Below are 12,959 nucleotides of genomic sequence, written 5' to 3'. Positions count from 1 at the left end.
TCTTTTTATCACATTAGCATGTTAGCATCGTAATGGTGTAGATATCGTAGCGCCCTCTGCAGAATCTGGCATCTCTGCTCTTGCGTGCCGAAAGTCGGTCCTTTCTAATAGTGGGTACGTCGAGTTAATGTCGACAAAATGAAGGTACGTTGATAATATTAGCAATATATTTCTAAAAACGTAGGTAGTCGTGAAAATACTCGGCTGTACGTTACCAGAAAGGCTTTCTTTTCCGTCCTGCTGTTATAAAAGTATTCGATAAACGGTACTACGTCTTGATTACACAGATTGAAGTGAGGCCACGGCCAGCCCCGTACAGTCAGAGTTGGCATGCCGCTAACAATCTTAGTGGTTTTATCATTTGTATCTAAAATGTCCGTATTCTTTTTAAAATACCTAACCACTGCATGTACCTTCCCAGCTGAATATTTCATACCCAGCAACTGGCTGTCAAAAACTCATCGAAGTTGACGATGAGAAGAAGGTCCGCATCTTCTACGAGAAGCGTATGGGCCAGGAAGTCGAGGCTGACTCGCTCGGTGACGAATGGAAGGTTTGTAATGGCCCTTATTTATCCTGTTCGCGAGCGTGCTCTGGACCTAACGTTTGGTAACTTTGCTAAAACCATCCAGGGCTATGTGGTGCGCATCTCCGGCGGCAACGACAAGCAGGGATTCCCGATGAAACAGGGTATCTTGACAGCTGGCCGTGTCCGTCTGTTGCTTTCTAAGGGCCACTCGTGCTACCGGCCACGCCGGACCGGCGAAAGGAAACGCAAGTCTGTACGCGGTTGTATTGTCGACTCCAACCTCAGCGTTATCAGCTTGGTGATCAAGAAAAAGGGTGAGTGCCAAGCTCGATCTTCTATGTTAGTTTTACCGTCGGTGCAGCCGAAAATATGTGTGACATAGTTTGAACAGCGACTGTTTCAGCTAGACAGTGTTCAGAGGCTCCAAGATGTCATGTTTTGTGCAGTTAACATGCTGTTAACCTAAGGTTGGTGAATTGATGGAGATATGTTCATGCACGTGGAAGGCCGGGTCTCTCCTGTATTTGTCAAACTGTGCTCAAAACTGCAAATTATTTCGGGAAAAGACTAACTAACCCTCTGTCCAACTCCATCTGTCTATGCCGCTCATAGCCCCAATAAAGTCCATTGTTGTCGGTGCATTACCCATGTGTGTTGTCTTTGCCAGTTTGACTGTTTCGTATTCAGTACTCACTGGAAGTTGTATTAGTAGACCGTTCCTGTATTTTGCTTTCGCTAATGGATCTAGTTTTCCACTCCAGGCGAACAGGAAATCCCTGGCCTGACTGACACGACCCTTCCCCGCCGCTTGGGCCCCAAGCGTGCCAGCAAGATCCGCAAGCTGTACAACCTCTCCAAGGAGGACGACGTGCGCCAGTACGTAATCCGCAGGCCCCTGCCCCAGAAGGAGGGCAAGAAGCCCCGCTCCAAGGCCCCCAAGATCCAGCGACTCATCACCCCGGCCATGCTGCAGCACAAGCGTCACCGGTTGGCTCTCAAGAAGCGCCGCACCCTCAAGCGCAAGGAGGACGCCGCTGAGTACGCCCGACTCCTCGCCCAGCGGGCAAAGGAGAAGAAGGAGAAGAGGCAGGACCAGATCCGCAGGAGGCGTTCGGCCTCCCAGAGCCAGAGCCAGTCCTCAACTGGAGCGGCGCCCGCTCCGCCCAAGGCTCCGAAGGCAGCCAAGGCCCCAGCAGCACCCAAGGCGGCAACTGCGCAGGCCAAGGCCCCGGCCAAAGCACCAGCAAAGGAGGCGGCCAAGACTAAGTCGAAGGCCAAGCCAAAGGGAAAGTAGACTGACGGAGGAATAAAACGAGGTTAATCTGGTTCCGGCTGCGATTGTTAATATATATTTAGACACATTGCGCCGCTTCTTTTCTTTCTTTGCCGTATGCAGCGTAAGCCAAGCCGTATGCCTGAAGGTCTGTCTAGTAGATGGTAGCGTTGTCGTGAAGGGGTTGGGACTGAAAGTTGTCCGATAACTGTAAAGACTGCAATTTGCATCAATACAAACCTGCATTAGAACTACAGTAGACGCGTTAACTCAAACCCAGAGGGACCACAGAGTTTTGTTTGCATTGGCAATAATTTTAGTGTGCTGCGCATGACAAAATTATGGTTCCGTATGTATGTATCTGCACATATTGCAGCACATTTTTTGTACACGTTTGTAAAGTTTCCGTAAAGTTGTGCTCACGTGTTCGAATTAAGGAGCTTATCATTACATTTAACATGTCGCGGGAAAACAAAAATTCTAAATATGTTTGAATTAACCTAAAGTACAAAATTATGGGGGCGTTGATCAACGCGAACCTACCGCATTATAGCAAAAAGGGTAATAGACTCGTAGAAAATATGACATTGTGGCAGGCATTTCCGCCAGTGAGGCGACCGTAGAACTAGTGAGGGCGCAACTTCGAGCAAAGGAATGCAGCGAGTATTAGGACGGCATCTTTCTCCGCCGTCCCCTCACTCCTTCTGTTAGGGAGTGACGTCACGCCGCCGGAGCACCTGCAGCTACGGAAGCAGTGCTTATCTTTAAAATTTGTTTATTTAATTTCGAAGCACTTTTCGGACGAAAATAATTAGCCGAGTAGATTGTCGGCCGATGCCGAACGTAGTGGTATCTGTGTCACAGATGGGTTTCCAGATGTGATCCCTTCCCTTTAGGCTTGCAAAGTCATCTTGGTTGACTGATCACAGGTCCTGGGGCTCCGCAACAAAATCGCCAGAATACGCCGGAGAACTACGATTTAATCGTAGTAATCTTGTAGGATGTAATGTAAATGTAAATATGTAATCTTTGGAATGTCAGGAACACGTGTACGAAATATCTCGATCCAAAACTGCGCAGATTTTACTCAAACGAATTATTACGAAGCGAGCACTTCGCCTCTGTGAAGCAAGAGGGCGCTGAAAGCAACACACTGCTGACATAATCTGGCAAGGGAGAAAGAATGCAGTCTTGGAAGCAGACGACAATGCTGGGTGACGTCACAGAATCCTCCTCCGGACGAACCGTCGTAGTATGGAGCTCCATTTTCTGCTCTTCGCATTTCGGTTTCGGTTTCGGTTTGCTATTGTCATCATTTACGAATTAATTACTCTAATTAATTACGAATGTTGTATTCGGTATCGAGGGTGTGGTTCGTGTTCGGTATGATGCTCACCTAATTTTCTTTTTTTGAATCCTCGCGAAGTCTCCCTTTAAGACTGCAGGTTCGGTCCTGTCCTGGGAACAGTATAAGTGGTGCACAGAATATATGGAAAGGAAGAATAGGCTTTTATTCTTTTTTTTTGTTTCATTTTACACAGAAAAACACAAATATATATAGAAACTGTACAGGAGCAAACAAAATCCAACAGATGAGATCAATATAAGGTCTTGATGCTATACAAACATCTGTTTCTGATAAATCTCCGTTAAGAGAGAGACGAAAAATAGCACACAGACGGTCATCTCCACCTATGAAGTGTTCACAGAACGTACTGACTAGCCTCTTCTGAGCCTTTGTTTTGCGTTTGTCGACCACGTTGTTTCCATTCTGGCCCTTCCCTTTGTACATTCAATGCTGGAAGGTAGAGTCGTCGCGCATCTCAGACCGAGGCCAATGCCATTTCATAACGGAGTCACTACGAGGAATCGCTGCATTACAATGAAAAGTAACTTCGTTGTGACATATCCTGCCTGGAAAAGCATCTACTTCAACAGAACAGGAAGTCTGCGGTTTTTATTCCGTTTTTAACTGTCTCTGAAACAGAGCACTGGTATGGACGTCGCTACACTAATCAAAGCCCCAAGATAGGTTTCGTCTTTACGAGGTAGAGAAGATTGGCTTCTCTGTAGTATATGGGGCAGGATAATCAGTATCAAATCAAAGACAAGCACTCTACAACTTGCTGCCACGGTATTGCCACTGCATATAACACTGCCAGCTCTCAAACACGCGACGACTCTACTGGAAAGGCAAACAGAAAGACGAGAGGGGATCCGAAAAACCTCCCTTCAAATACGTGTGTGGCGTGTGTAAAAAAGGATGGGCGAAAAAAAAATTTTTTTGAACAACGTTCCAGGAAACGACCTGCGACATAGCAAACCACGACATACTACGTAATGAAAAAGGCCCACCGGTCCATTATATATTCAATTAACACTGGCGTAATGTCTAGGTTTCATAAATTACAAAATGGCTACAAACACACGCTTGACAACAACAGTAGAAAAATGGCTTACACAAAAATAAAAAATATCTCCCTCGTAGCATCACCGGTAACAACACTGGGGGGGTGGGGTGTCAAAGGCGCTGCGGGATGCATTTTTATTTTTTTCCCGACGGCCAGCCTCTCCTCATATCTTGTCTGTTATGAATCTGATAGAAGTGTTATTTACATCAACAATGCTCTGAACAGAGGAGACAAGATAGAACAGGGAGCAACGGTGAAGAAGAAGAAGAAATAAAAGTGCTTGTCGCGCAAAATCTGAGCACAGCAAAATGGAAGATGTGGGCTGTATTTAGTCGAGTACAAGACTTTCCGCTTTTCTTGCTGCACGTAATTCCTCAGAGGTCTCATGCTGAGGAGGTTGGTTGGATGTTGGCAGGATGTTAAGACGGGTCGTGAGGTGCGTAGAAGCGGTGCGGCTTATAGTCGAGTAAATAGTACTAAACGGGGAGAGAGACAAGTACTTCGCATCTGTTGGGACTCTGTCTACTGTTTGTAGGCACGAACTGCATAAGAACAAAGTGCTATGTGATATAAGGATAAGGTGTTTGTCTTTGAGACTAATTCTGTTACGCAAACGGGGTTGCGTTTAAGATGCAGCTTGGGGACCTTTTTTTCTTCCTTGTTGCTGATGAATGCACAAAATTAGATATACCCAAACAAATTTCCGATCCTTCGATCTGTTCAGCTGTAGAATTTTGTGTCATTCAGAGAAGTTTGTTTCCAAATATTTGCCCATTTTTATCTTGAATGTCAAGTTTCTGGAGCTTAGTGCGTTACTTCTGTCAAGTAATGCGGATAAGTTTCCTACTTTTCCCCTCTTGTCATTAAGGTTCCTTTTTGTCCTTAATTTTATAACGACAGACCCGTAAAATAAATACACGAAACAAATATTCAAAATTTCCCTCATCATACCAGCCCAACCACAGTCACTCCTTAGCACCTCTGTTCCTAAATTCTCTCTATAAGAAAAAGGAATTTTTTTCATCATTTCCTGTCCCAACAATAATTTTCCTTCCAGCCAGAAAAAAAAAAAATCCAGTTTCCTGTTTTCCCGTTTGTTTTTTCTGCATGAACGGCAGATTCCTACATAAAAAAAGGTGTCTATTCAGCGATACACGGAAAGAAGAAGAACAAAGCGAAATATGCTCGTCGTGTGTATATATACAAGTACGAAAATTGTCTGGAGGGAATTGATTTTTTCGTGTTCTTCTCATGTATGGGAAACGCTACGTAAACATTTTGAAAGACTCGAGAAAAAGTTAGTTGCACATGGCCCTCGAAATATACTCATACACGACACGCTATAAATGTTACGTGAATATGTTTGGCGCTCTTCTGTCTCTAGGGTACAGACATGTACAAGGGCGTGCCGAGGGTCACTTTAGCTCAGCTAATTGAAAAAGAGAAATTTTTTCATAGAGATACACATGTATATTAATATATATATATATAGTGTCTGTTTGTTGTGGAAGAGAGGGTGCAAAGAGATTAAAAGGAAAAACCTGGAGTGATTTTTGTTGTTGCAACCCGTCCATAGAAAATAATGTTTAGATGATAATTTGATGTTCACGATTCGATTCGATTGAGATGAAGAATTAATGTCATGTGTTCACCATAACAGATTTCGTTGGGGTACAATAGTACTGAGCCTGGCGATATAATGTCTGAATGTGTTTTAAGAGCGGTATTATACACTTGACATGCCATCGCAGCTCAATGTCCATTACATACTAGTATTGGCAGCTTACTGATGCCGAATGAAAGAATTGCTCATAAAACAAAATAATGTGTTCACTTCAAATATAAAGCCTGGACAGATGAGTACCATGGGCAAAAAATGCTGCTTCTCAGGCTCCTATTTCTTCATTTTGTAATTGGCCTTTGATGATGGTTAACGCAACGTATTTTCTCGCGGAAACGAGAGCATTTTCTAGGGACTGGATCGAACTAACAAGAATCACCCGTACAGTGTTATCACAAGGAATAGATATCAAACCACAAAGTAAGGGTGCATAAGTTGACACGCAGTATCTCCAAACCTAGAACAGAGTCTTGAGGGTATTAACCGTGTTCATTGAGCATTTGTGACATCCCATTTCAGTAGCAAGAAAACAAGAAGCAAGGAATGATGCAAAACTTACAGGAAATGCACAGTGTGACTAATATAAGTTACAATCTCTCACAGAGGTAATTATATAAAGAGACACTCTGTACGCAAATTACCCGTGTATGTCTTATAACAGATCACAACTTGCAAGCTTTTTTTTTCTGACTAGATCGTTTACATCAAAACAGATAAAAAGAAACGTTTCTTGTAACATTGCAACATTTTGTAACATTTTAAAGAGTTCCAGCAGCTTCTTAAAAAAAAAAGAAAAAGAAATGTAATGTGGCAGGATCCCAGCAACGTGAGATGCAGCCGATTTTGAAGTTGTCTGCTTCAGCATGTTGCCGTAGAAAATATGAAACGTACAACGCCTGCTATTACGAGCAGCTACACTGTTTCCATGGCTACGATCGCGAAAAGCATGCTGGATAAAGTCCACGGACTCGATCTGTGACGTCCTGAACGAGGGAGAGGAGGAATCGACCAAGCTTTAAGTGGCATTGCCTGAACTGGTATAAGAACTCTTTTCGAAATAAAATTCACCCAAATGAAGCCACCATGTCGTCTGCTACGGCACGCTTCGGAATGCATCCGAACAGTTTCTGGGAGTGGTTGAAAACAAACCCCACGTGAAAGCAGCTCATGCGATGAAACGTGCGCTACGTAACTGAGTATACACTTGTTCAGCTTGCAGAAGCCAAAGCCCTAGACCTTTCAGGGCTCAAAGAATTGTGTGATCGGCATTCTCAACCAGATAGTGTGGGAGAGACAATGCTGGAACTCTTTAAAACGATGACAGTTTCAATTCACTAAGTGGTGACAGAGATTCTTTAAAAAACAGCTTTGCATGCTAACGTGATGCGGGAAATATGAATCAACTGGATGACATATCATCCAGGGTAGAAAATCTATTTGCCAAACTGGCACAAACGCTACGACCAAAGTGAAGAAGAAAAAGAAAAAAAAAAGCGACTCTAAAATTTAAAGACTCTGTATCGGCACGAAGACGCACAAGGAAAATAGTCCTCGTTCTCTGAAAAACACACCGGGTTTTTGCGCAGCTCGAAAAAGTTTGCGAAACGAGTTTTTTTTTTTTTTTCTCTTCGTACTTTTCGAGCGCACGGATCACACTTGGGAGCGGTATTTGTACTCGTATACTTTACTCGAAGTAAAGACAATGAGAGAGTTAAGGTAGTATTACAAGAGAAGACCTAGTAACAGTGCTATTCACGCTCGTCTATGTATATTATTTGTTATTATTATGCATTTATATGAACGCTGTTCTAAGAAAAATGACACTCATAAAAAACGATTGGGGGAAGGAAGGAGCTTGGAATGGCACATGGAGAGAATTATTACAATGGGCGAGTGCAATCGGGCGTCCCTTGAGATACTAGGGGAATGGAAGAAAAGAAGCAGAAGCAAAAACAGCACATGAGAAGCCGTGGACAGTCATGGAACACTCTCCAACGTGCAACAACACATAGCACATGTGAGATTGGACAGTGTTTTGTAATGAAACCCGTTTAGAATGATCCCGTACGTAATTGCCATTTTTATTACGATCACTTAGCTTTAAGGAGTCTGTTGAAAATAACAGTGCTTGTAATTTTGAGAATCCTGCGTTGTAGACTCGTTAGAGCAGTGCCTTGCCTACTTAACGACCACAACTTAAGATGCTCATTTCGAATATGTGGAATATTTGGAATATGTGGAACGAAGTGGATTGTGAAAATTTATGCGAACACATTCAAATTCAAAGGAATATTTTGAAGTGTTGTACCTTGTCACTTCTAAACCGTACCTGTCGACAACTTTTTATCAGGTTGCTTGTGTAATGCGATATGTGTCATGCTTTTGACAGAAGACAAACAAGTCATTTAGAACCCAATATGCATCTACGTAACAATTTTGTATTAGATATTTTAATGTATATTCCGACAAATAGCACATTCATAAAAACGCTTTCCAGTAATAAGTACTCTGCTTTCGATGAATATGTTTACAATTCATTATAATGATATTCCTGTTATGAGTAATTAGTTTAGCACAATGCATGAGCACTGCAACCATCTTTGTGATTTCTGTCGATATCCTTCTATGCGAGTTTCATTATACAAAGTTTCCTACAGAAGAATTTAGCTTTGGGATGAACGAGAAAAATGCTATACCATTTAAGGTTGAAGATAAAGGGGAGCCAGAGAAAGGGGTCTGCTGCTCAGGGGACATACACGAAGACGGGACAAAGTCTTTTGATTTCATGCCCAGCACGTGCAGAGTGCAAAACCCTGTCTATCCAACGAGTAGAATAAACCTTACCAAGCAGCACAACATCTTGGCCCAATATTGGACCAAGATTGGGCCAGTATTGCAAATATTGGTCCAATATTGGACCCAGATTGGACCAATATTGGGCCAGTATTGCCAAGATTGGTCCAATATTGGACCAACATGCTGTGCTGCTTGGGAATTCCTGGTGCTGCTGTCGCTGAAATTGTGCATGCCCATGACATCATGTGTGCCAAATTGAGTTGCACTAATTAATCAACTGAGTTGCAAAAATATTGTAGTATCCGTAACTGTCACTATGGCTGCTTTCACATCCTCTGGTTTAGAATTCTGTAATCTGGAACAAATTTTGTAACGTTATTGTTGTTTTGAAAATTGATAGCAGAGTTGTTGAACTTGTGGAACTTGATGCCGATGCGTAAAAAAATACAAACACACATACGCATGTAGCAGCCGCGCCCCTAAGTTCAAAGAGAAACGTTGTCGATAATTTATTTCAGTATATTACCAAGGGACCGTGGTGTTACCCACTTATGGGCTGCACAGGTGATTTTCAGAACGTTTGAAGCGTGCTTTTTGGAGCAATGACAGTGGAATGTTCTTTAATGTACCACTGCCAGATGATCCGAGTGTGACAGCTTTGCGCGTCTGCGGAGGAAATAAATGCCTTCCTTTTTCTGTTTTCTGCCAACACGTGTGATTAACTCTGGTTAACAAAAGAACCAAAAAAAAAAAAAAGAAACACGACAATTTCTTTTTTGCATTTTCCCCATGTAATGGCTGCATCACCTTAAACCTTGTGGGAGAAAAAAAGGACCACGGCCTTTACACATGTACCAATGGTATTTGAAGTTTTGAACTACACATGGAAATTGTGAGGCAGTAATACGATAGTACTGACAGATAAGATACACATCTGCAACACAAGGTAGGCCTAACATTTATAAAAAATATTTCGTAGACCTTGTCAATGTTGTACAAACAATCTGCGATGGCTTAGCGTAAAGACATTGAGCCGTGCAAGAGGACGATGATTCTACGTGCTGGTCGACTTCCAGCAATGCTGTCTCGTTGTTAGTGAGCATGTGGGCTACAGCAGATAAGCATCAGAATATTTACAGTCGATGGCAGTGGTAATAACAACAGCATGACATTATGAGTTGCATCACACGTTCAACAGCAGCAGCGCCCCCTACCACAATGAACTGCTCGTACAGAACAAAGCGACAGAGAAACGAAGAAAAAAAAAAAGAGAGGAAAATGCAAAAGTGTGAGCGTTCAGTGCCCGTCACACATCAAGGCAGTTGCAATACACCGAGCCATGTGAATTCTGAAGGTCGCAATGCACATATGCTTCTTATTCACCATTTTTCTACATACATGCTCGAGGAAAGCACAAAAAGGAGGTTAAAATATGCAATTGCAGAGGGGGCAAAGCCAGGTGGTGCTTTAGGGGGGGCAACCGCCCCCTCCCCCAAAATTGCACCGTTGATAGTGCATTTGGGAGAGGGAAACTTCCCAAGTAGCACAACATCTTGGCTCAATATTGGCAATACTGACCCAATATTGGACCGATATTGTGCCAACATTGGGCCATGATACTGTGCTGCTTGGGAAGAGGGAAATCCTCCTCCCCCATGTAAAGTCCCCATAGAACCCCTCCCGAAATATTTTTTCTGGCCACCATCCTGAATTGGAGAAAAAGGTCATGTGACACGTACGCTGTAAGATTGAAGGGGGTTTACACTTGTCATCTAATTAAGGGGGTAAAAAAAAAAGTCTAACCTTTCATTAAATCTGTGATTACTGACTAACGCTATATTCACACGCATAATTAATGCGCTTTTTCACCTAAACACGCGACGCCACCATCATTATCTTCCGAATTATTTGAGTCCAATATCCGATGGAAAGAGCCCCAACATTTGGGCATTCAAGTTGAGAATGCATTAATTATGCAAGTAAATAGAGTATTTTGTCCTCTAGCACTGTTTCCTGCACCTTAATTTTTGGAACTTGGAAAATACTGTTTCTGGGCTTTACTGGATTAGGATAGAAATTTAGGTAAAATTGACCTCTAGTCAGGTCACTGACCTCAGGTGGTTCCAAATAGAAACATACAGGAAAGGAAGAAGAATTTTGCCCGAAAAAGTTCAAACGCTACCTGTTCTATCCAAAGAGCCAACGCAGTTGCAACAGGAAATTGCGAACCAAAACTTGAGCCACATTTTTTTTCGGGTTGTCTCTGCGGGAGCTACGCTCACAAAAAAAAAAGTGCTCGAAACAAATCTCAAGGTGTGCTGGCAAAGTACGAGAATATTAAAAGCGCAAAGAAATTTAGGAGCCAAAGCAAAGACGCTTAAACATTACTCACAAATGACCTTTCCTGACTCGCAATATTGCATCGATTGCTTTGTGCCTTCTGAGCAAAGAAGGGAAAGCGAGAAAGGGGTGGGGGTGGCAACAGCCCTCTACAAGGTTAAACAGTGCAACAACGTGAGGCTTTCCATGAATAACACCCATTCAAGGTAACACACCTCCAAATGTAACAAGACGAACAACAGCAGACGCTTGCGGGCCAAAATAGAAATAATTGTGGTAACACTCACATGAGCTGCAGCTCGGCATTTTGTTAAAAGCAGCGCCGGCTGCAGGAGCGCGGAGGAGGACGACGACACTGCGTGGATTTACAAAGATTTGTACCTTTTTTTTCCTTTGTGAAAGAGAGAGCGACAGAGGAAGGGGAGCGAACGTTGCCCCTCCAATGGGGGAAATGTTGGAACTGGGGGGTAAATGTTGCAGAAAGATACCCTGGGTTCGGCTGTTAACAATGACGGACACCTAGGTACAGCGTGGTACGACGACTGAAATTAATGTCCGAGAGATGTCCGTCGGACGAAACGTGCCATTAACGTGCCATTAACGTGCTACATATTAGCGTGTCTTACCACATTGGAGATGCCTTGTAACCTTGTCGTTTTTACATGCTGGAGACATGCTGGAGACATGTACACTCAAGAGGCATTCGTAGAAGGTGGCTCAGTGGCACGTTCTGATGTGCCATAAATACGTACGAATAAACGAAAAAAGACAATTCCGCGGTCTCGAAAAATGTCGAATGCGCAGAAATTTCTGAAGGAGAATGTTGAAACAAGTATGCAACCATGAATACGAGTCACTCATATCTCAACAGCAGCTTCATCTCATATCAACTACACATTGGCAAAACCAGCCAGAAAACGGGACCAATTTTTCTAGTGTGACTCAGATATTGGTAAACTACCGGTGCCTTGCACGCGCAATTTCAACGCCGAATAAGGCCAGCATTCTTTGTTGTAAGATTTGTCTGACTGAAGCCATGCCTCGACTTGTCATTTGACCCTTCCATCGATCCAGCGATCGACTGATTGCTGACTTGACGAGCAACGTTTTTCATCACGTGACATCATACCCCCGTTATTAGAGAAAGACGGGCATGTAATCTTGCGTCCAGAACGCTCATCAAACTCCACGCACGTTCGTGCACATCATGACTGACACCAATGTGAAAAAAAAAAAGACCTGGAGAATATTGTAGCGAGCAGCCATCATAATGCGAATTTGAGAGGTGACGGCAAACCGCACGCTGTGAGGTGTCTGTCCTGTTTGAACCGTGCCCTGGGGAAGAAGACGTAGAAGAAGAAGAAGAGAGTCAGACAAAGGTGGCAGCCAGGACGCCAACGCACGTAGGCCCGTGTGGAAGGACGGGATCCAGGCTGCCTTCTTCGAAGAAGAAACAAATGGAATGAAGGGGAGTTGAGGGTTTCGGGAGGAAGGTACTGCATGACGTGAATGGTTGGTGGCATTTTCTTTCCTCTCCTGCCACTTGCGCTGATTATGGGGAGAAATGTGGAGGGGAGAAGGAAAAAGGAAAACAGTTAGCCGTGTACTTGTGGCAGCTGTCATTGTACAGGGTGTCTTTTTGTTTTTTTTTTTCGATACAGATTTTTCATTAAAAAACTATAAGGGCTATAGACATCCTGTTTTCGCTTCTATCATCTCTGGGCCGGCGGACGTCCTTGTCCACCTGTTGCTCACCCGTCGAATGAATAATTACCTGAAATTCGTTAATTAACTTTTTAATTATAAAATCTACAAGGTCGTCCCAATCAGAACATCTGGTCTCTTTGGTCACCTGATACCGTTGCCGTTTGCAGAACAAAAATCCGTTCGAAAGATCGCCTGCGAAAAAATCGTGAAGGAACACCATTTTTTCTTTATTTTGTTCATTACGCATCTTCAGAGACGCGTCTTTCCTTCACCCCCCAATGT

At 43.3% G+C, this 12,959-nt stretch overlaps 2 protein-coding genes across 12 annotated transcripts in view; one reads left to right on the top strand and one right to left on the bottom strand.

The window, feature by feature from the left end:
- The first annotated feature begins 36 nt into the window (after positions 1-36).
- LOC135370005 (small ribosomal subunit protein eS6-like) lies at positions 37-1,855 on the top strand. Its single transcript, XM_064603661.1, has 4 exons — positions 37-144; positions 422-553; positions 633-843; positions 1,291-1,855. Exons 1-4 carry the CDS (start codon positions 139-141, stop codon positions 1,821-1,823), a joined length of 882 nt encoding a protein of 293 aa, XP_064459731.1. The 5' UTR covers positions 37-138; the 3' UTR covers positions 1,824-1,855.
- Positions 1,856-3,288: 1,433 nt separating this feature from the next.
- LOC135370001 (calmodulin-binding transcription activator 2-like) overlaps positions 3,289-12,959 on the bottom strand; it is a 195,286-nt gene continuing 185,615 nt past the window's right edge. For 9 of the 11 annotated variants that reach the window (XM_064603646.1, XM_064603648.1, XM_064603651.1 and 6 more), the window contains one exon: positions 3,289-12,518. The gene's annotated coding sequence lies outside the window, so the exon portion shown is untranslated. The remainder of the gene's footprint in view (positions 12,519-12,959) is intronic. The other 2 variants (XM_064603652.1, XM_064603653.1) reach the window with 2 other exon arrangements.

The sequence above is a fragment of the Ornithodoros turicata genome, chromosome 10 (assembly GCF_037126465.1).
Source record: "Ornithodoros turicata isolate Travis chromosome 10, ASM3712646v1, whole genome shotgun sequence".
In the NCBI taxonomy this organism is placed as follows: Eukaryota; Metazoa; Arthropoda; class Arachnida; order Ixodida; family Argasidae; genus Ornithodoros; species Ornithodoros turicata.
Note: the sequence above shows the minus strand (reverse complement) of the source record. Positions and strands in the feature narration are given on the sequence as shown.

What these genes read in the sequence shown, in the direction of transcription:
- LOC135370005 (XM_064603661.1), top strand. An exon ending in CGCTCGGTGACGAATGGAAG is followed by an intron (nt 554 to 632) that starts GTTTGTAATGGC and finishes AAAACCATCCAG; the next exon opens with GGCTATGTGGTGCGCATCTC. An exon ending in CTTGGTGATCAAGAAAAAGG is followed by an intron (nt 844 to 1,290) that starts GTGAGTGCCAAG and finishes TTTCCACTCCAG; the next exon opens with GCGAACAGGAAATCCCTGGC.